The 21,805-nt window shown below is 53.9% G+C and overlaps 1 protein-coding gene across 12 annotated transcripts in view; it reads right to left on the bottom strand.

Moving 5' to 3' along the window:
* Positions 1–1,160: 1,160 nt before the first annotated feature.
* The window catches only part of ARHGEF10L (Rho guanine nucleotide exchange factor 10 like), a 160,412-nt gene continuing 139,767 nt past the window's right edge, over positions 1,161–21,805 (bottom strand). For all 12 annotated transcript variants that reach the window (XM_086715822.1, XM_086715821.1, XM_086715825.1 and 9 more), the window contains 3 exons: positions 10,201–10,375; positions 3,152–3,274; positions 1,161–2,277 (listed from right to left, as the gene is read on the bottom strand). In XM_086715822.1, the coding sequence (XP_086571948.1) occupies positions 1,745–2,277; positions 3,152–3,274; positions 10,201–10,375 (831 nt within the window). In that variant the 3' untranslated portion in view covers positions 1,161–1,744. The remainder of the gene's footprint in view (positions 2,278–3,151; positions 3,275–10,200; positions 10,376–21,805) is intronic.

Genomic DNA, 21,805 nt, shown 5'->3' with positions numbered 1-21,805 from the left:
TGTCCCCCGGCTTCCCGGGGCGTCCGTGAAAGCCATCGAGCTGCACAGCTGGGTCTGGTTGACAGGTCCGCCTCCCGCCCCCGCTGATCTCTGCTTCCCTCCTCCCCGCCGCCTGGTGCCTGGTGCTGCGAAGCCGGGAAGTGTGAAAGGGAGGACACACAGGTGGGCGGGCGGTAGGTGGACAGACAGGTGGACAGATGCCAGTGAGGTGGTGGGTGGGGAGACGGAGAAAACACCTCCCTTTCGGGTGGGGGGGATCGGTTTTGTTGCCTTGCCTGCAGGCAGCTCCAGACATCTGAGGATGGAGACTGAGCCAGGAGAAGGAAGCCGGGGCCCCAGGCAGCCCCGCCCGCCAGTCGCACCCCACAGCCTGGGCTCTGCCACCAGCATCTGGAACTCACCCCTTCCTCCCTCGGCCCCCTCCCTGCCTCACCCCTTGCCCACAGCAATGGCCCCAGACCCCTATCCCGCACACGGTGAAGCCCTTCGCCTCCCTTCCCTCCCGGGTCGGCAGTGACAGGTGCCAACGCCACCTGCCTCCATACCATTCCAGAGCGGGGACGGCAGCCTTGGCTTCAAAAACTGTTCGGAGGCGCCTGGGTGGCTCAGCCGCTTAAGCGTCTGACTTCAGCTCAGGTCATGATCTCGCGGTTCAGAGTTTGAGCCCCGCGTCGGACTCTCTGCCCTCGGCACGGAACCCACGTCAGATCCTCTGCCCCCCCTCTCTCTGCCCCTCCCCCTGCTCGCTCGCTCTCGCTCAAAATAAATAAATAAACTTCAAAGAGAAACTATTCAGGAAAGAAGCTCCCAAGAGCCCCTTCTCGGGCAAAAGAGAACTTTCCGGGATGATGGAAATAGCTGGACCTGTAGTGTGGGAGGCACACACCCCGTGGGGCTCTCCAAGACGCTTCTCCAAGACGCCCCACCCCGTGGGGCTTCTCCAAGAAACGTGGCCATGGGACTCAGGACCTGGATTTGTGATTTCGTTTCATTTTAATTAATTACACGAATAAAAAGCGACACGTGGCCAATGGCGAGTGCACCGGACGGCTCACTCTGGGGCCTGTGCCATGGCGGGGTCCCCCTGGTTCCGGAACAGCCCTACCTCCTGCCCTCGTGCCTCCGTCACACCTCAGAAAACAAAAAGTCAGCCCAAGCACTCACGTTCTTCTTGCCTTTTATTCCAGCATCTCCCAGAGCTCCAATATGTACAGACTTCATTTATACACATAATGTACACCATATATACGTATTTATATATATTCACACACCAGCCCACACGCTCTCATACACTCACACGCACACGCCCGTCCAGGAGAGGCGCGTGGCCGTCTCTGAGCCCCGCTCGGCCCGGACAAGAGGTGCTGGGCTTGCCAGGCAGTTGTGAGGTTTTGTGTTTGTTTTTTGCTTTTAAAAAGAAGGCCATTTCCTCCAGAGGTATCCTCTCCCCGCACCCAAACCCCTCCCCCAAAACTCTGAAATATTTTCTTTCTTTCCTTTTCTTTCTTTCCTTTATTTTCTTTCTTTCTTTCTTTCTTTCTTTCTTTCTTTCTTTCTTTCTTTCTTTCTTTTCTTTCCTTTCTTTTTTTTTTTTTTAAAGGAAGAGGTTCTCCTCTGCTCGGCCAAGGTAGTTCCGGGAGACCCAGGCCCATCCCCACGGTCCCTGGAAGGCGATCGGTGCTCCCGGGAGGACCCCGCATGACTGTCGGTCGCCACGCCCGCGGCTGCGCGCCCCCCGTGGGGGCTATAGCGTCAAGGGCACCTGCCAGATGAGGAGGGCGCTGTCCGTCTCCCCGCACGGGGCTGGCCTCCCGCTGCCGCCCGAGGCGCTGCCGAAGTTGCGGTAGCCTTGCCCCCCCGAGATGATGGCCACTGAGCAGATCTCCTTGCGGTGGGCGTCCCGGGCGCAGGGCCGGCTGCGCACCCAGACATCCGGGTCATCGGCCATCTCGTAGATGGAGCCGTCCTCCTCACTGTGCTCCAGGGCCGAGCCGTCGGCGGGCGCGGGCTCCCGCACGGACAGCAGCGGGCCCGGGAGGTGGGCCGTGGAGCGCAGGCGGTACTGAAGGAGGATGCCCTTCTTGCGGGTCAGCTCTCGGCCCACGCGGCTCGCGGGCGGGGGCTCGTGAGCCTGCCCGTCAGGCTTGTCCTCCTCCGCCCGCGGCCCTTCGGCCTCCTCCTGGTCGCTCCGCAGGATGTCGGGGGCCAAGATGCTGGTAGCCACAGCCAGGAAGGCCACAGGCCCGCAGTGACCGTTGAGCGACACCATGCCTTTCCCTGCAAGAGTGGGGCAGGGAGAAGGGGCCCAGAGGCCCAGTTTTGGAGGGGGCACCCAGACCTCTCTTGGAGAACGTTCTGGGTGGTGTTTTGGTTTTACTAACAGCAGTGGATGCTGGAGCCTCCGGGGGAGGGGCTCTCCCACACCCTAGGGCTATTTTCTGTGGAGGAGCGGGACAGGGGACAGCAACGACCTTATCAACCACTTGGGGGGGGGGGGGCATCAGTGTGAAAGCGCCAGCCACACGTCTCTCCGAGCCGTTGGCTCCGCCCAGAGAACCTTCCCCACCCACCTGCCGCTCCGCCCCATCCCCTAAAGCCCAGCTCGAGCCCCTCCCGCCGCACCTCCTTCTTGACCCACCCACAGATCGCTGAGCGCCTGCGTCTCTGTGCCCCGCGGGCCCGGAACACCTGCCGGCATAGCACCCGCCACCCCAGGCCTCAGCTGCCTCCACCAGACTGTCAGCGCTGGGGGGCAGGGTCTCTGCCCGATACGTCCTGGCAAACCCAAGGACTGACACCGGGAGGAGCAAAATGATCTCTGTGATGGAAACAGATCTTGGATTTAGGAAGAGACTCTTCCTTAGCCGGGAGGGCGGCTCAAGATCCGGCTGGGCTGGTCTACCCTCAGGGCTTCCCCCCTCCCCCTCCCCACCTCGGCCCTCCAGGGGCCCGGCCACTATTCAGGGATCCCCACGAATCCTGAAGCCACAGGGGGAGGGGAGGACATAATTCCGCCGTGCCACAGCGCCACCTGTGGTGACAGAGGACATTGGAGAATGATGCCTAAACACCTGAGCACGAGACACGCCCTCCCCGGCCACCTGCAGCTGACTGTCCCAGGCCCTGCCCAGACGGGCTCCCAGAGCCTCACCTGTGATCTTGGGGATGCCTTCCAGCCGAGGCACAGGCAGCAGGACGATAACACCCTGGTCGGTGCCCACCCAGAGCAGACCCTGGCAGATCAGGAGGCTGGTGACACACAGGTGCTTTTGGCCTGCGGAGAGAGAAGCCAGCGTGAGCCGCACAGCCTCCCCCGGGAACGGCAGTGGGTTCTGGGGGCTTCGAGGTGAGGAAACAGCTCCTCCTGTGAGACCAGCAGGAAGCTGGATGGGGGTGTGGTCAGGACATGGGCTTGGGAGGCTGACCTGGCTGGATCCCCCAGCTGAGTGCCCCTCTACCCAGCCTGTTTCCACCCAGGGAAAGTGGGACTGCCCGAGGAGGCAAGGGGGTTGAGCCACTGGCCACGGAGCTGGCCCGTGGGGGCCCTCCGCGGCCAGGTGGGGAGCAAAGAAGGGTTTGAGGGCGACGCGGATGTTGGCGCACATGGGATGCCTGGGAAGGGAGCCGGCGTGGACGCAGAAGCGAGGCGAGTCGGCAGTCTGCCGCAGTCCCTCGGTCTCCAGCCCAGGCCTGTCCTTCCGCCCACGCGGGCCCTTCCCTGGGTGAAGGCACAGCGCACCCGGCAGCCCCTGGCCTGACGTGCCAGGAACCAGCATGTTACTGATGGCGGTCCAGATTAGCGCCTGACCGTCCCCCTGGTGCCGTCTCTTCGTTTCATCAAGAATGCGGTGGCAGGGACAGTGCGGGGATCCCTCCGCCCTTTACAGGCAGGAAGCGCAGCATGAGCAACGCCCCACAGTGGCCCAGAGCGGGGTCTCCAAGGCCAGGCGCTGGGCTCAAACCCGGGCTCTGCCCCTTCCCAGCTACATGACCCAGGCCGGTCCCTAAACCCCTCTGCGCCGTGGCTCCCTCACCCGCAAGAGGGGACAATGACGATATTCCACAGCCTCGTCCTGAGGATGAAATGAGTCAACGACTGAGCGGAAACCACCTAACCCAGTGCCCGGCACACGGCACACACAGAAAGGCGCCTTCAGATGCTACTGCTGTTGCCCTGTTGACGACGACGGTCGCCGGAAAAGGGCATGAGGGACAGGCGACACCGACGCCCCCCTGCCTTCCTAAAGGGCCGTCTTGCTTCTTGCCCGATTCCTCCTGCCCCCCTGAGAGGGGCCAGCTCCTCCCTAAAAGGAAATTCGAACTCATGCCATGTGCCATGGCGACAGCAATGCCACGCGGTGTGTGAAATGACGCTCGGAGCACCGGTTCGCGGCCTGGACGTGTCTCAGCACCAACAGCAGGGCCAGGAGGCCCCCAACTGCATTTCTGGCAAGTACCCGGGTGTCACTGATGCGTGCTGGTCCAGGGACCGCACTCTGGAGTTTCTAAAGCACACAGAAACCCAGTCTGGTCGGACGTAAGCCTTGCAGCGGCCTGGGACACGTGTGAGACACGGATGTTATGCCCGTTTTCCAGATGAGGACAGGAAGGCCCAACGAGGTCACCCAGCTGGTGAGTGCGGGGCAGGGGCAGGGCTCAGGTCTGCTGGTTGCAGTCTGTGCCTCTGTTGCCTCTCCGCTCTTGAGCACATTACTGCGGTTCCACGCGTGTAAGGGTACAAGCTTCCTGTGCACGGCAAACAGCCTCCGAGCCGAACGGGGCGGCTCCCCAGGGTTCCCATGTCGGGGTTCACGCGGCACCGTCTAACACAATGGACTCTACCATCACTGACCCACTCACTCGGCACTCCGGGACACCCCAAGCACCTACTACGCGCAGGACTCTGCACTCAGTGCTGGAGGCACAGTGGGAGCCACACACGCGAAGTTCTGCTCTTGAGGAGCAAACACTCTAGGACTTTCTGTGATGATGCAAATGTTATGGATCACGCTGTTCGATGCGGCAGCCACTAGCCACAGGTGGCTCGTGGACACGGGCTATGTAGCTGGTGGGATTAAGGCACTGAATTTTTCATTTCATCCGGTTTTCATCGTCATAGCGGCTACCGTATTAGCACAGTCTAGAGAGCGGAAAGAGGAAGTGAAGACATAAACCAGGAACATAAATACCAGGCAGAGGATTCAGATGGGAGCATGGGGCAGGGAGAGAGTGGGCAGGAAGGTTCCTGAGCTTCCTGACTTACCCCCACATTCTGGAAGGATAGGGAAGCAGGCGTGGGGACGTGAGTTTCGAAGGACAAGGAGGAGGCAGCCACCCCGAGCCCTGAGCTAAGGCCTGGGGCACAGCACATGCAAAGGCCCTGTGGCAAGAATAAGAGGGTGGCAGGAGCAGACTACAGCCAGCGCAGCTCGGGGATCGGGAGGGGGGTGGAGCTCAAGACAAGCAGAGAGCGGGTAGGCCAGGGTAAGAGCGGTGACTGTTCGTTCTGAAGCTACATTCTAGAAGCTATTGGAAGGTCTGAGCAGAGGCGTGGGTGGCCTGGCTTGGAGGAGCGAGCGCTTTGGCCTCAGTGTGGTGGAGGGCAGGGAGGGAGCAAGCAGACCAGCCAGGCAGAGATGTGGTGGCGAGACGCCATGGTGGCCTGGAGGACGACAAGAAGCCAGCTCGTTCGAGATCCGGTCCGAAGTCGAATGGCAGAGAGCGGACAGGCGTCGAGGGCAACTCCAAGGTGTTTGGTCTCGAGCAGCCGGGCGCCTGGCAGTGCCTGGGACTCCGACGGGAGGGCGGGCCTGGGGTGGAAGGCCACGCTGCCTCCCGGATACGCGGACGCACATGGTGGGCCTGGCCACGCGACGCGAACGGAGTCCCACTCGCGGTGCTGATTCAACACGGGAACGCACACCCCAGGAAGAAGAGCCGGGCCCGTCTCTGGACAACAAGGGCCGTTTCACGAACGGGTCTGGGTGTGTGCAAAGCTGGGGCTCCTGCCCACGCCCGCATCAGCTCAAAACGCGCAGACACCAACCAGGAGGACGGGCTCCCGGCCGGCGGCGGGTGCTCCCAGCCCCTCCTCACCACCTGGCCCCCGCTCAGCCCTGGTCAGGGTCTCCATCGCCCCATCTCGCTCTCTCTCTCTCTCTCGCCGCTTGCTTTCGCAGATGGAAGCCTCGTGAGGGCAGCAGCTCATCTGCACACTCAGAGTTGAGTTGATTCCCCAGCTCGTGGCTCAAGCGCCCTCGGCTCGTGAACAAATGAACGAGCGAGAGCAGAATAGCGAAAAAGGACACGGGTGCGGGTGTCACGCACGGGGCGTGCGAACTGACAAGTCATTTTCTTTCCCTTCTCTATCCGTGAGTATTATAAACCTGCCTCGCTCAGTTTTATGATTATTGGAAATACACGTGTGTCTGTATAATACACACACACAGTTGGGCGCAGCTCTTAGCCCAGAGTGTACAATCAATAAAAGGAGGCCATTAGGATAACGTCTGTGATTATTAAAAGGACCTAGACTCGTGGCTCAACATCAGCTCCATCAGAGCCATAAACCCACAAAAATAATTAAGCCCAGAGAGCGAGCAGTGGCAAATTTTTCATCTCGCTGCCTCACCTCCTATTCCAGGGAACCCTGGGGCCGTGAGCCCAGCAAGAGACGGCTCCCCGATGCCCCCGCATCCTCCCGGCCCCCACTGGACAGCTGAGACCCAGCAGACGAGAGGAGGGCAGCAGGAAACCCAAAGAAGTGCCACCAGCATTGAGAAATGACTTCATCTGCAGACCTCATTCTAGGGCCCTTCCTCCTCCCTGTCTGCCTCGAGGAAAAGATCAAGACACTTCACAAACAGTCCGAAAGGAAAAAAAAAAAAAAATTCTAATGGTGGATAAATATTTTATCACAGAGACTTAATGCAGCAGTGTTCGACTCACCCAAGCCATCTATCTGGAGATATACAACTTTAAAAGGCTCAGGCTCTTGGAGAACATTTTATTAATGACCTGTCTAGTTAGGAGGAGGGGGGGAGTTTAGGTTCAAAAAATGCATTAATACCAGCCGGGTACAAGAGAGGAAGAAAGGGGTCGGGGGAAGGAAGCGTGATAAATTTTTAACACGCCCTTAAAAAAGTCCACACTTAGAGGAGGAACAAATTTATTACTAATTATGCAATTATTTCATTTGGTGGTGCGGGGGAAGAAAAAAAATACTTAAAAGCCTTTTAAAAATATTTCTAATAAAGAATTTACGAATCCTGCTCTGTTGTTCTTCCGCCAGGGGCACAGTGTGAAACGGGTCTGAAGCCGCCCTCTCCCTGGGGCAGCTCCGGCCCGGCTCTTCTGGGGTTTGGGGGGGTCCTGGCCCCAGCCCCAGGCTCCACGGTGTCGCTGACTAGGAACGGTCAGGCCTGGCAGAGGAGGCCCGGGGCACTAAGCCCTGGGGAAACTAAGCCTCCCCCCCTGCCCACATGTCCCAGGGCCCAGCCCCAGGGAGGTCTGGCCAGCGAGAGGTGGCTTCTGTCTGCTGGATGTAGCAGGTACAGCCGGAAGGACATGGGCTGGAGAGTGGGGGCGGAGCAGGGAGGCACCCTGGGAGATGTGCAGCCCACAGGGCGGGTACGGCGAGGGGCAGGGATGGCCACGAAGATGAGAACAAAGATGATGCCCCTGAATGACACCGCCGTGGACCAGGACTCACTCCAGCCAGAGACTATGGGGTGCTGTCCCTGCACCGCCTCAGGCAAGGCCCAACCTCCCTGGGAGGCAGGGACCGGGGATCCCAGGGGTTCCCCACCTGCCCCAGGTCACGGGGCTGGGTGGCAGCAGAGCCAGCCTGACTCCAGCTCTGGTCCGCCCTGTGCCCCACGGCCAGGCTCCGACTCAGATCTCGGCCCCTCCGTGTACAGATGGGGCAACTGAGGCCTGGGAATGGGGACGCTGCCCAGTAAGTCTCGGAGAGGCTGCAATTAGGGGCCTGGCTCCGGCCTCCTGGGCATATGACCTTCCAGGAGGTCATTTAGGCTCCCGGGCCTCCGTTGACCTGGCCCTGACATAATCATAAGATAGCGAATGCCCTTCCTTCTTCAAAGGGTAACTGCGGAGAACAAGTAAGCCAGTGGGTGTGCAGATGCATTTTGAGCTCACGTGGTAAAGTCACAGTTGTGCCCGAGGGGGCTGCGGCTGTCCACCTGCATCCGGGTCTGCCCGCCAGTCCCGCCTCGGACGGCCTGACGGGCTGATTCTTTCTCTCCCCTCCTCTGCCCCCAGATGAAGCTGAGGAGATTTAAAAGGCCCACTTATTTTGTTGTTCCACTAACTTGAAGTAATTTAGCTATCAGCAAAATGTGGAAATATTTTTGTGATATAGAGAAATTTCTATCATAGGTAAAATAGATTTACCTTGTATAATGGCTAAATACTGTGAAATGCAATGAAACTGAAGAAGGAGGGAAGGAAGGGGAGGGAGGAAGGAAAGGGAGGAAGGAAGGAAGGAAGGAAGGAAGGAAGGAAGGGAAATCAGGGATGAAGGAGGGAGGGAAGGAGGGAAGAACAGGCAAAGAGCCATAACCCAGGTCCCACAGAGCCCACACAGCACACCCTGGAAAGTGTATTATGGCCCTATTTATTCTCCTCACACACCTACCATGCTCCAAGCCCGTGCAAGGTGTCTTCCCATGCCTGAAGGCATTTATCCGGAGCCAGGAAGCCCTCTGTCTAGTCCCACAGACGGACCACAGACCAGCAGGCAGAGAGACCTGCCCAAGCCCCACAGTGGCCGAGCCAGGGCTCTGGCCACCTCTGAAACCATGTCTTCCCCGTTATACACCGTGGGACTCTCCCATAGACTCCCAGCCCTGCCTCTGGCCTGCCGCGTGACCACGGACAAGCCACTTCATGGGGTTACGGTGAAACGCGACCCTGTACGTAAAACACTTGGAACCCAGCTCACCGCAGGGTTTGTGGCAGGCTACTGCCACCGCTGAACGTGGAGCAAGCAACCACCACCCCCTGTCGCCACCAGGCCAGACTCAGGGACCATTGTTGTGCCTGGCCGGGAGGAAGCAGGATCTCTGGGGGTGATCTCTGGGTCCCCTGGCTGGGGTCAGGGACCAGGCCTCTGTGGTAAAACAGAGGCCCCCACGCGGCCCCTTAGGTTTTGGCTAACGTGCTTGTCCTTGGCCCAGCCTCACAGGACGGGGAGATCAGTCCCTCAGCTCAGCACACAGCCACTTCTGGCCTCCACACGGCCCATCTGCTGAGTCCTTGTAACAATTAGCTCCCCACCTGCCATGCCGGGCCCGTGTCCCTGGCCCCAGGGCCCCTCGGCTCTCCCAGCTGCCAAACCTAGCCCAGTTTGGACAGGATGGAGCCTCTACATCCTCCCAGACCAGTCTATTTGTCTCCTGGGGGCTGGGCCAAGCTCTAAAGCCAGCCCGGGGGTAGGAACGGGCCCTGAGCAGGTGTCTGCCCTGGTTCCCTCCAGCACGGCCTGCAGGGTCTGGGCAGCACCTTGGACAGCAGACGGTAAGGGCGCTGCCTGGAGCCGATTCCACAGAGGCAGATGCGGGAGGAGCAGGGTATTAGGCGAGCTCCAACCTTACTCCTCTCCACTGAGCATCACCAGTAGCTCTGCAGGAGGAAGCAGGGCCCCAAGGGGATGACGTCCAAGCCCTTCGCCCTCCGCCTGCCTCCAAAGCCCAACCAGCAAACTAAGAGAGACAGCTGCCTTTCTTAGAAAAACCTCTAAAGAAATAGACCCCTGTCGGCCTTCTCTCTTGCCCCTCGCCTCATGTTCCGAACGTGATGGGAGGCAGAACTGGGTGTCTGGTCAACCTGAGGGGCGGCAGGTGTAGACGGGCCTGGGTTCCCACCCAGTATGGCTTTTTAGCAGCTTCCTGATCTGGAAGTCTGCTGAATTTGGAGCCTCATTTCCCACGAGGGGTGAGAGGGAAGAGCGACAACAGCAAGAGAGGTTTTGGAACGATGCCCTGAGTTCGAATCCCGACCCTGCTGTCTCCCCTCTCGAAGGCCCAGTTTTTGATGCCGGCCAAACACTCCTATGAGGGTTAACAACATGGGCTGACCAGGAGGCACCTCCGCCTGGCCACGGAAGATGCTGCACGGATATCAGCATCTTCCCCGCACAGGCCCAGGACAGCAGGGCGCGATGCCCAACAGCAGCCTCACCCGGCAGGAGGAAGGTGGTCCTGGTGGCGATGTTGATCTCCTGCAGATGCTCCAGTGTCTCAGTGTGGAAGAGGCGGATGGAGGAACCAGAGGAGAAGGCCATCCAGACGCCGCTACCCGCCTTCACCATGTGCGTCACACTCACGGCCTCGTCCTGATGCGCCTCGAAGCTTTGCTGCGGCACAGAGAGAAGGGTGTTGGTGCTGGGCTGGGCCTGCCAGCTGAGCCTCGGGAGGCCAAGCTAACTAACCCAGCCTCTGCCTGAACCAGACTCAGGGCTAGAAGGGACCCTCAGAAGCCTAGCAGTGAGTAGTGTGCTGGGAAGTGTTTAACTACTGGTGGGGAATCCTGGTTTGCCCTGTCTGCCGATTCCCATGGTGTCAATATTTCCAACATGGGCCATCTCAAGCTACCCACATGACATCAATGAACAAGGAACTAGGAAAGGGATAACAGACCAAGCTCTAGCATGCCCCTGTGACACAAGGGAAAGTCAGGGCCAAAAGGCGACACAAGAGGAGGTGGCATCTTATGAATATCATCTAGAGTTACAAAGGCAACTAACGGAACAATCGGGAAAGGGAGGTGGGTCATGTGAGTCAAATCCTAATCCTTTACATCTCTGCATCCGAATCTTTGCATCTGTGGGGATGCAACACATAATGTCCAAAAATTGATGAGAAACAGCAGGGAGCGGGGTTCAAAATGGTGAAGCAGCAAGATCCTGACCTCACCTCCTCCCACGGACACAATTATCTACACATACTCGTGGAATAATTCCCTCTGAAAGGAACCTGGAAACTGAATGAACTGAGCCTCCACAAGAAATATAAAAGGATGGTGTCGAGACCAGATGAGAGGCAGAGACACCGACGCACCAGAGGAAAAAACCCAGCCGTGGCGAGTCACAATCAAGAGGGATATCAAAGGTAGAGAACTTCCCTGAGGAATGAGGAATTCAAGCTCTACATCAGGCACCCCAACCCTTGGACCCTGCACAGGAGAGATGAGCCCCCAAAACACCAGGCTTTGAAAATCAATGGGGATTATATTCAGAGACTCTAGAAAACCGGAAGGAACAGGAAACTTGCTCTTAAGGGGCTTGCACACACTCACTCAACCTGGAAACCAGTTGAAAACGCCAATTTGAAAAAAAGCATACGCCACTGATAAAGAAGATCCATTTACTACAAACCTTAGAGGGTCTGCCACAGTGGCAGAAAACAGCAGGGGCTCTGCCCATGCACTGAGACCCTGGTAGGAGCCCTTTTGTCCATCTCAGCCTATCTTACTAAGAATGGTACTGGTGGGCGCCATTTTGGAATTCTCCCTGTAACCTACTAGTGCCAGTGGGTGTACTCCACTGAGAACCTTGTCCACCAATGTGCCCCAGTAGACGTGGACATGCCCACAGCCAGGCCAGGAGCCAGCCCCACCTACCAATGTGTCACAGCCACAGTCCCACCACAACAGGAGGGCACACACAGCCCACAGAGGGGACAGCCCTTGAGCACCTGGCTCTGGAGACCAAGAAGTTTCCACTTCTGGGTCCCATACATCCTCCCCTACATAAGGCCATTCATTTGAGACTGGGAGAGGTCAGTGATTTACCTAAATACATACAGAAAAACACAGAGTAAGGCAAAATGAAGAGACAGAGGAATATGTTCCAAATTAAAAAAAAAAAAAACAAGACAAAACCTTAAAGAAAGAACTAAATGAAACAGAGATAAGCAATCTACTTGATAAAGAGTTCAAAGTGATGGTCATAAAGATGCTCCGTAAATTCAGGAGAAGGATGGATGAATACAGGGAGAACTTCAACACAGAGAGAGAAAAATAAAAGAAAATACCAAACGGAAATTATAACTGAACTGAAAAATACACGAGAGCGGTCCAACAGCAGACTGGATGAAATACAACAAATCAGCAAGCTGGAAAATAAAGCAATGAAAAACACCCAGGCAGAGCAGCAAAAGGAAAAAAGAATTAAGTAAAGTGAAGACACCTGAAGCGACCTTTGGGACAACATCAAGTGGAATGACATTCACATTACGGGGATCCCAGAAGGCGAAGGGAGAGGGAAAGAGCCAGAAAAAAAGAAATAATGACTGAAAACTCCCCTAACCTGGGGAGGGAATCAGACATCTGGATCCAAGAAACCCGGAGAGTTCTAAACCACATGAACTCGAAGAGAACCACACCAAGATACCCTGTAATTAAGATGGTAAAAGTTAAAGGAAGAGTCCTGAAAGCAGCAAAGGAAAAACTTGTCAAGTACAAGGAAAACCCCACAAGGCTATCAGCAGATTTCTCAACAGAAACTTTCCAGGTCAGAAACGAGCGGCCTGACACATTTAAAGTGCGGAAAGGAAGAATCTCCCAACCAAGAATTCTCTAACCCAGCAAGGTTACCATTCAGAATTGAAGGAGACATTAAGAGCTTTTCAGATAAGCAAATGCTAAAGGAGTTCTTCACTACCAAACCAGTTCTACAAATACTGCTAAAGGGACTCCTTTAAGCTTAAAAGAAATGGCACTAATCGATAATAAGAAAACATACAAAAGTAAAAATCTCACTGGAATAGGTAAATGTACAGCAAAGGTAATGAGCCAATCACTTCTACAGCAAGCATAAAGATGACAAAATGTAGGGCCGTCTGAGTGGCTCAGTTGGTTAAGCGTCCAACTTCGGCTCAGGTCACGATCTCGTGGTCCGTGAGTTCGAGCCCCGCATCGGGCTCTGGGCTGACAGCTCGGAGCCTGGAGCCTGCTTCCGATTCCGTGTCTCCCTCTCTCAGCCCCTCCCTTGCTCACGCTCTGTCTCTGTCTCTCAAAAATAAGTAAGAGTGTTTGAAAAAAAATTTTTTTAAAGATGAAAAGATGGAAGTACTAAAATTAACTAAAATCACAATAATTCATTGAGGGAAAAGCATGAAACAAAAAAATATAAAATGTGTCATCAAACATAAAACATCAAGGGTGGGGAGTAAAAAGGTAAAGCTTTAGAATCTGTTTAAAATTACACTGTTATCAACTTAAAACAGACTGCTATTGCCAATAGGAGATTTTACATGAACCTCAAGGTAAGCACAAGGAAAAACTTATAGTAAATACCCAAAAGAAAATGAGAAAGGAACCTAAACATAACAGGAGAAAACCATCAAACCACAAGGGAAGAGAGCAAAAGAAGAAAGGGACAGACCGGGAACTACAAAAACAGCCAGAACACAATTAACAAAATGGCAGTAAGTATACACTTACCAACAATTACTTCAAATGTAAATGGACTGAAAGCTCCAATCAAAAGCCAGAGGGCGGCTGAATGGATACACAGCAAGACCCATCTCTACACTCCCTACGAAGGACTCACTTTGAAGTAAGGACACACACAGACTGAGAGCGAAAGGATGGAAACAGATATTCCGTGCACAGGGGAATGAAAAGAAAGCTGGGGTAGCGATACTTACACAAAGTAGAGTTGCAAACCAAGCCCGTAGTAGACGACAAAGAGGGGCACTACACAAATGATAAAGAGGTCAATCCCGAGGGAGATGTAATTTTTATTAACATCTATGCATCCAACATGGAGCACCAAAATTTAGAAAGCAAATCTTAACGGACCTAAACGGAGAAATTGACAGCAACCCAATAATAGTCGGAGACTTTACTACTCTACTTTCCTCAGTGGACAGATCATCCAAACCAAACAAAAAAATCAATAAGGAAACATCGGCCTTAAATGACACATTAGACCAGATGGACTTAACAGGTGTATAGAGAACTTTTCGCCCCAAAGCAGCAGAATACACATTCTTCTTCGCAAGGGCACAGGGAACATTTTCCAGGGTAGATCACATGCTGGGCACAAAAGAAGTCTCAGTAGATTCAAGAAAATTGACATTTTATCAAGCACCTTTTCTAGCCACAGTGGTATGAAACCACAAATTAATTATAAGAAGAAAATGAGAAAAACCACAAGTTAGGAAGACGAAAAAACTATGTTACTGAACAATCAACAGGTCAAAAAAGAAATCAGAGAGGAAATTTTAAAGAATACCTAGAACACTTCTCCAAAGAAGACACCCAGATGGCCAACAGGCACATGAAACGATGCTCAACGTCGCTCATCATCAGGGAAATATAAACCAGAGCCACACTGAGATACCACCTCACACCAGTCAGAGCGGCTAAAATGAACAAATCAGGAAACTACAGATGCTGGCGAGGATGTGGAGAAAGGGGAACCCTCTTGCACAGTTGGTGGGAATGCACACTGGTGCAGCCACTCTGGAAAACAGTGTGGAGGTTCCTCAAAAAATTAAAAATGGAACTACCCTACGAGCGAGCAATAGCACTGCTAGGAATTTACCCAAGGGATACAGGAGTGCTGATGCATAGGGGCACATGTACCCCTATGGGTTTTTTTCAATTTTTTTAATGTTTATTTATTTTTGAGAAAGAGAGACACAGAGCATGAGCAGGGGAGGGGCAGAGAGAGGTGGGGAGCAGACTCCAGGCTCTGAGCTGTCAGCACAGAGCCCGACGCGGGGCTCGAACCCACGAACTGCGAGATCATCATCTGAGCCGAAGTTGGCTGCATCACCAACTGAGCCACCCAGGTGCCCCACTAGAAAGGAGATTTTAACAGCAATCAAAAACCTCCCAACAAACAAAAGTCCAGGACCAGGAGCCTTCCCTGGTGAGTTCTACCAACATTCAAAGAAGATTTAATACCTACCTTTCCCAAATTCCTCCAAACACTTAAAGGGAGGAAAGCATCCAAACATATTTTACAAGGTCAGCATCACCCCACCAGACGTGGACACCACACAAAGAAAGAAAATTACAGGCCAATGCCCTTGATGAACGTAGATGCAAAAATCCTCAACAAAACATTAGCAAGCTGAATCCGACAGTACATTAAAAGGGCCATACACCATGACCAGGTAGAATTTACTCCAGGCATACAAGGATGTTCAACATCTGCCAATCAATTCATGTGATACAGCACATTAGCAACATGAAAGATCAAAATCATATGATCCTCTCAATAGATGCAGAAGAAGCATTTGGCAAAATGCAACATCCATTTATGACGTTGAAAAACTCTCAAAACAAGGTGGGTACAAGGGAATGTACCTCAACCTATATGTGACAGTCCTACAGCTGATAGCATCCTCAATGGAGAAAAGCTAAAAGCTTTTCCTCTAAGAGCAGGAACAAGAGAAGGATGTCCACTCTCACCACTGTTATTCGACATAGTACTAGAAATCCTAGCCACAGTGATGAGGCAAGAAAAGAAATAAATGGCATCCAAATCAGAAAGGAAGAAGTAAAACTGTCACTGTTTGCAGATGACACGATATTGTATGTAGGAAACCTTAAAGACTCCACCCAAAACCCATTACACCTAATAAATGAATCTAGTAAAGTTGCAAGAATAAAAAATCAATATACAGACATCTGTGGCATTTCTGTACACTAATCACAGCTCATCAGAAAGAGAGGATAGGACAACAACTCCATTTCCAATTGTTACCAAAAAGAATAAAATACCTAGGGATAAATTTAGCCAAGGAGGGGAAAGACCCGTACATTGAAAACTCTAAGACATTAATTAAATAAACTGAAGAAGACACGAATAAATGGAAAGATACTCCATGCTCATGGATGGGAAGAATTAATATTATAAAAATGTCCATTCCAGGGTGCCTGGGTGGCTCGGTCAGTTAAGCATCCGACTCCTGGTTTCAGCTCAGGTCATGATCTCATGGTTTGTAGGTTCAAGCCCCACATCGGGCTCTGCATTGGCAGCACGGAGCCTGCTTGGAATTCTCTCTCCCTCTCTCTCTGTCCCTCCCCCACCGCCTCTCTGTCTAAATAAGCTTTCAAAAAATGTTTAATGTCCATGGAGGTATCATACTCTCTGATTTCAAACTATACTACAAAGCTATAATAATCAAAACAGTATTGTTTTTGCATCGGTACAAAAACAGACCCAGGTCAATGGGACAGAACTGAGAGCCTAGAAGTAAACCTGCATAAATAGAACCCATACAACTCAACAACAAAAGCCCCAAACAACCCAATTTAAAAATGGCAGAGGACCTGAATAGACAAGTCTCCAAAGAAGACCTACAGATGGCCAACAGACACATGGAGAAGATTCTCAAGGTCACCAATTATCAGGGAAATGCAAATCAAAACCACAATGAGGCCTCACCTCACACCCATCAGAATGGCCCCCAGCAAAAAACACAAGGAACAACAGTGTTGGTGAGGATGTTCAGACAAAAGAGCCCTCGTGCACTGTTGGTGGGAATGCACACTGGTGTCACCACCGCAGAAAACAGGATGGAGCTTCCTTGAAAAATTAAGAATAAAAATATCATATGACCTATTTCTGGGTATGTATCCAAAGAATACAAAAACACTAATTCAAAAAGATACCATGCTCACTATGCTCACTAAAGTTGTATTTACAATAGCCAAGAACATGGTAACAGCCTTAAGTGTCCATCGGGAGATGAATGGATAAAGAAGATGTGGTGTATTTACACAATGGACTATTTGCTACTCAGCCATCAAAAGAATGAAATATGCCATTTGCAACAACATGGATGGACCTAGAAGGTATTATGTTAAGTGAAATAAGTCAGACAGGGAAAGCCATCCTGCAGAATTTCACTCATATGTGGAATCTGAAAAACCAACACCAAAACAAATGAAATGAAACAAAACCAAACTCACAGATGCTGAGAACAGATGAGCGGTTACCAGAGGGAAAGGGGGGTCGGGGACGGGCAAAATGTGTGAGAGGTCAACCATATGGTGACGGAGGGTGAGGCGACTTTGTAGCGCGCACAATGCCAAAATATAAAGCTGTGCTCCTGAAACTTACGGAATAAAAACAGTTATGGGATGTCAGGCACTTACTATGTTGAGGGTCTCTAACTCTGACTTTGGGTTTGAATTTAAGAAAAGGAAAAAGAAATCGCAGAGCAGACAGATTGGAGCCCGAGGGAAGTTCCTGGCGATTAGAAACAGAACAGGTGCATTTTGTCCCAGGGAGCAGGGCCGGGGTGGGGAGTGGGGAGGCCCCTCAGGAATGAGTGTGCGTGTCAGGGTGCAGCCCGTGGTTAGATGGAGGGGAGAGGGGGGCAGGCGCCGGATCACCCCGGGGCCACCGCCATCCGGTTAGGTGCGGGAGGGGCTGGGCTGGGAAGTGACAGGGTCAGGTTTAGCCCCGAAGGACGTTTGCTTCGCCAGTGAACGTGGCGCTAACGCTGCTCGGTTTCTCTGGCCGCAGCCCCGACTCCACCCAGCTCCGATCACCAAGACCTTCAAGCGTTTTCCCTGTTGAGATAAGGAAGCTAATGGTGGAGGGGAGCCAAGCCAGGGAGGGCAAGCCTGTGAGAAGGCCAACAAAATTGCTTTTCCGAGCCAGCCCCCGGCGGCTGCGCTCTGCACAGGGCTGAGGGTGGCCTAACGGGTTGGGGGTGTGGGTACAGGAAACTCCAGAGCCCCAGGTTAGGGGAGGAGAGAGGCAGAGCATCGTCCTCCTTTCCCCGTGTGCCAGGCTGCCCTCGAGGGGCACGGTTCTATGGCACAGCTCGCCCCTGACTGGGGGCACTCGGAGAGCAGAAGCTGAAGAGGCAGTAGAAACTTCAGAGCCAGGCCCAGTCCACGCCGTGCAAGGGGAGAGGAGGATCTTTGATCCCTCTGGCCCTCACCCCCAAATGCTGGCTTTCAGTACTCCTTCTCTCCTTCAGAGAAACCCCGAGCAGCCTGCTGTCCTGAACAGACAATGTTCCAGAAGGCCCAGCCCCGGGCACAACACCAGGTTCAACAGGACACCTCCCGAGGGGCCTTGCTGGGAAGGGCCAGCCGAGGACTCACCGACCCCCATCACAGCCAAGCCGCTGAGGCTGGACCCGACTGCCCACAGTGCCCACCGCCAACGAGCAGACAGATGGACGGACGGGGCAGCAGGGTGGGACGGGCCCCCAACAGGCTCTGGCTGCAGTCTTTTTTCCAAAAACAGCACGCACCCATTTGCACACGAGCGCACACACACACGTGTGCTGCACAGGAAAGCGTGGGCATGCTCGCCCCTGTGTGCAGCAGGGCTCCTGCCCAGCTCCTGAGAAAGGGCCAGAAGCGTTTCCTGCCTCCCAGAAAGCCAGGCTGTACTGGAACCGAGAGGCCTAGGGCTGTGGAAAGCCATACCTGAGTCTGCAGGCACTCAGCTCCGCATGCTGTTGTCAGAATCCAATTAAGAGAGAAGTCAGCAGTGGAAATCCAGGCTCATTTCTCCAGAGGCGTGACAAGTCTGCCCCCAGGCCCGAACGACTTTACACAAGGCCTGCGCCAACCCGCCAAGCCCAGCGGTCGGGCGGGTGGGGGAAAGGGCAGGATGTACGACCAACGACACGGAGGCCCAGCCCCTCACCCCTCGGTGATCCCCGGGCTCCCCGAGACCCCTCCCCACTCCAGGAGCCCGCCATGGAGCCAAGTCCTGGGAGTCCTGGCCGGGCCTCCTGGGCACACAGGCGGACTAGGTGGCATCCCGCAGCATGGGTCCCACTACCCCTGGGTGGGGGCAGGTGGCGGGGAGGCCCGGCCCTTGTTGCCCGTTGGGCTCGGTGCTGGCATCCCACTTGTCACCTCTGGACCCCTCCTCTATCCCTAGCTGGTCTTGGAGCCCAGGAGTTGGGGTGGGGGCACCTTCTCTCTAAGAGGACTCTATCCCCCTTGTCTTTGAAGAAGGCCCCCTGCCCAGCTGCCATGAGCACAGCCATGCCCCTGCCTCTGAGCTCTGGGGGGCTCCGTGCCTCCTGCCCACTTGACCCCCATGGTCCAGGCATGGCGATTTGCCAGCTGCTTATCCTGAACCAGGAACCGCTCTGTTGGGACGATAATTCTGGCCCAGTGGTCTGCAAACAGTGGCCCTCAGACTATACCAGCCTGCCACCTGTTTGGGGAAATTAAGTTTTCTTGGAACATGGTCACAGCCACATAGAAAAGAATCCATTCCAGTGGCTTGGGAACTCAGCACTCTGACCATACACCCCAGGTCCTTAAGGACAAAAAGATCTGCAAAGAAATCCTGAACTTTACCCAGTAGGCTTGGTGTGGGTGGTGGGACAGGCAGAGCGATCCGGAAACTGTGGTGTGGCTGAAGCTCACTGATGTTGGGGGGTGGAGGTCCGTCATCTGGGATCTGAATCGGAGCTGTCCGTATGAGCCCTGGCCCTGTGCACCGAAAGGGTCTGGAGCAATGACCCCCAGCAGTGGAGGGCACACCAGGTCTCGATTTCCAGACACCGTTCCCCACAAAAGGGAACCAGCCTAGGCACCCCAGAGAAATGGCTGATCAGGGCAGGGGAGATAACAGGGGAACTTAAAAGTCCCGATGCAGAAAAGCAAGGAAGTGCCCAACGAATGACGGGGAAGGTGCCCAAAGGACCCAGGAGCCAACACAAACAGCTCCTGGTGGCCACATCGGAGACAATTTGAGTATCAAAAATAATAATGATGGTCTTGGATTACAGTACACTGGGTTTAAAAAAGAATCTAGGGGCACATGAGCGGCTCAGTCGGTTAGGCATCCGACTCTTGATCTCAGCTCAGGTCACGATCTCAAGGTTCATGAGATCAAATCCTGCATCGGGCTCTGTGCTGACATCAGAGAGCCTCGGCATTCTCTCTCTCTCTCTCTGCCCGTCCCGTGCTTATGCTTGTGCACGTTCTCTCTCAAAATCAACATAAAAAAGAATCTATAAACATGTAGAGGTCGTACAGGAAGGGGGGAGGGCTGAGTCCGGGTAAGGAAACCCCTCTTTAAATAATGAAAGTTCAGGATGAAAGTTTGCTGAGGAACAGGATGTTCACACATTCTGGAAGAATCACCTGCAGGTGACCAAGGAATTAATTACACAGGGAAACCAGTCCCTTTAGGATGGGGACACCTGAAGGACCCCGCCTTCACCGAGTGACAGAGGATGAGGACGGGCCAGCCTGCGTGTCCTGCCCCCTCGTGTGACGCAGCGAGAAGTGCACAGCTTCCCCACACAGGATCTGGCCGAACACCCCAAGCCCATCTGGGGGAACACCAAGCAATTCCTGGGTGTGAATGTTTTATGAGACCCTGACTTGGATTTCTCAAAAAAGTCAGGATCATGGAGACCAAAAAAATAAATAAATATGGCAGAGAGATTATTCTAGATTAAAAGGAGACTAAAGAGGCCTGAAAAACAAAAGCAAGGTTCAATCCCAGCTGGAGGGGTCGGGAGAGAAGCTATGAAAGATACTTGGGCACAGCTGGGAAATGCCACTCTGCTGACGTTAAATTCCCGGGCACGATAACGCTGTAGAAGTTACGCAGGAGAGCCACACCGCCCTTTGCTCTTGAGGGCTTAAGCCTCATGATGTCTGCAACGGACTTTTAAATGGTTTAGCCAAAAAAGGGAGCGTACGTATAAAGTAGGGAAAGAAGTATAGCAAAATGATAACGGTTGGTTAACTAGCTAAAGAATATTTGCGTGGTTTTGTACTATTTTTTCAACTTTACTGTTGAAATTTTAAAAGTAAAAAGTTTGGGGGGGGGGGAGGGGGCGACGCCTGGGTGGCTCAGGTGGTTAAGCACCGACTTCGACCCCGGGCATGATCTCACAGTTCGTGAGTTCAAGCCCCGCGTCGGGCTCTGTGCTGACAGCTCGGAGCCTGGAGCCTGCTTCATATTCTGTGTGTGTGTGTGTGTGTGTGTGTGTGTGTGTGTGTATGTGTGTGTGTGTGTGTGTCTGCCCCTTTCCTTCTCATGCTCTGTTTTGGTCTCTCTCTCTCAAATATAAAAAATAAACATTAAAAATGTTAAAAATAAATAAAAAGTTTGGGGAGAGGGGGAATTTATTTAAAAAAAAAAAAAAAAAAAAAAGCTGGCAGCCAGAGGGAAGGGCCCGGGTCGGAGCCCAGGCTTCTAGCTCATCTCTGTCCAGGTAACTGGCTCTCCTCGCACGCCTGTCAACGGAGCCTGGAGGAGAAGCCGCCGTCTGGGGTCCCGGAAGGCTCCACGGGGAGGGCAGGGCGGGCCTCCGTGAGGAGCTGGTCAGGGAGCTGGGAAGAAACCAGGTGGCCTCACCGGCCCACGGCGGCCCACCTCCCCTCGCCCCACGGCAGGGGTGCACACAGAGGGTTTCAGGTGACTGACACTGCTCCAAATAGTGCTGACACAGCCCAGCCTCCATCCTACAATATTTATGTGCCTCCAGGTGCCGTTTCTGTGCTTGGTTTCTATAAATCGCCAGGGTGAGCAGCTCAGCACTCAAAGTCATTAGAGCTGAGATGGGAGTGCGAGGGTGGTCGGGGCTGGCCGGGGGCTGCCGAGGAAATGGCAGAAGGCTGGCGCAGCTACGGCCCGTGGGCACCTACTGTGTGCCAGGCCCTTCCCGTGCTGTAGGACTGCATCCTTGCAGAGACCTTTACGAGAGAAGAGGGACCACCCGGAAAGGGGAACATGAGCATAGGTGACCCCACGGGGCAGGGGCAGGGGCAGGGGAGCAGCTGGACTCCAAGCTCGGGACTCACCCCCAGACATCTCTGA

This window comes from Puma concolor, chromosome C1 (genome assembly GCF_028749965.1).
Source record: "Puma concolor isolate L17-30 chromosome C1, mPumCon1.1.hap2, whole genome shotgun sequence".
Taxonomy (NCBI): domain Eukaryota; kingdom Metazoa; phylum Chordata; class Mammalia; order Carnivora; family Felidae; genus Puma; species Puma concolor.
The sequence above is the reverse complement of the archived record's forward strand: the minus strand, read 5'-3'. Positions and strand labels throughout refer to the sequence as shown.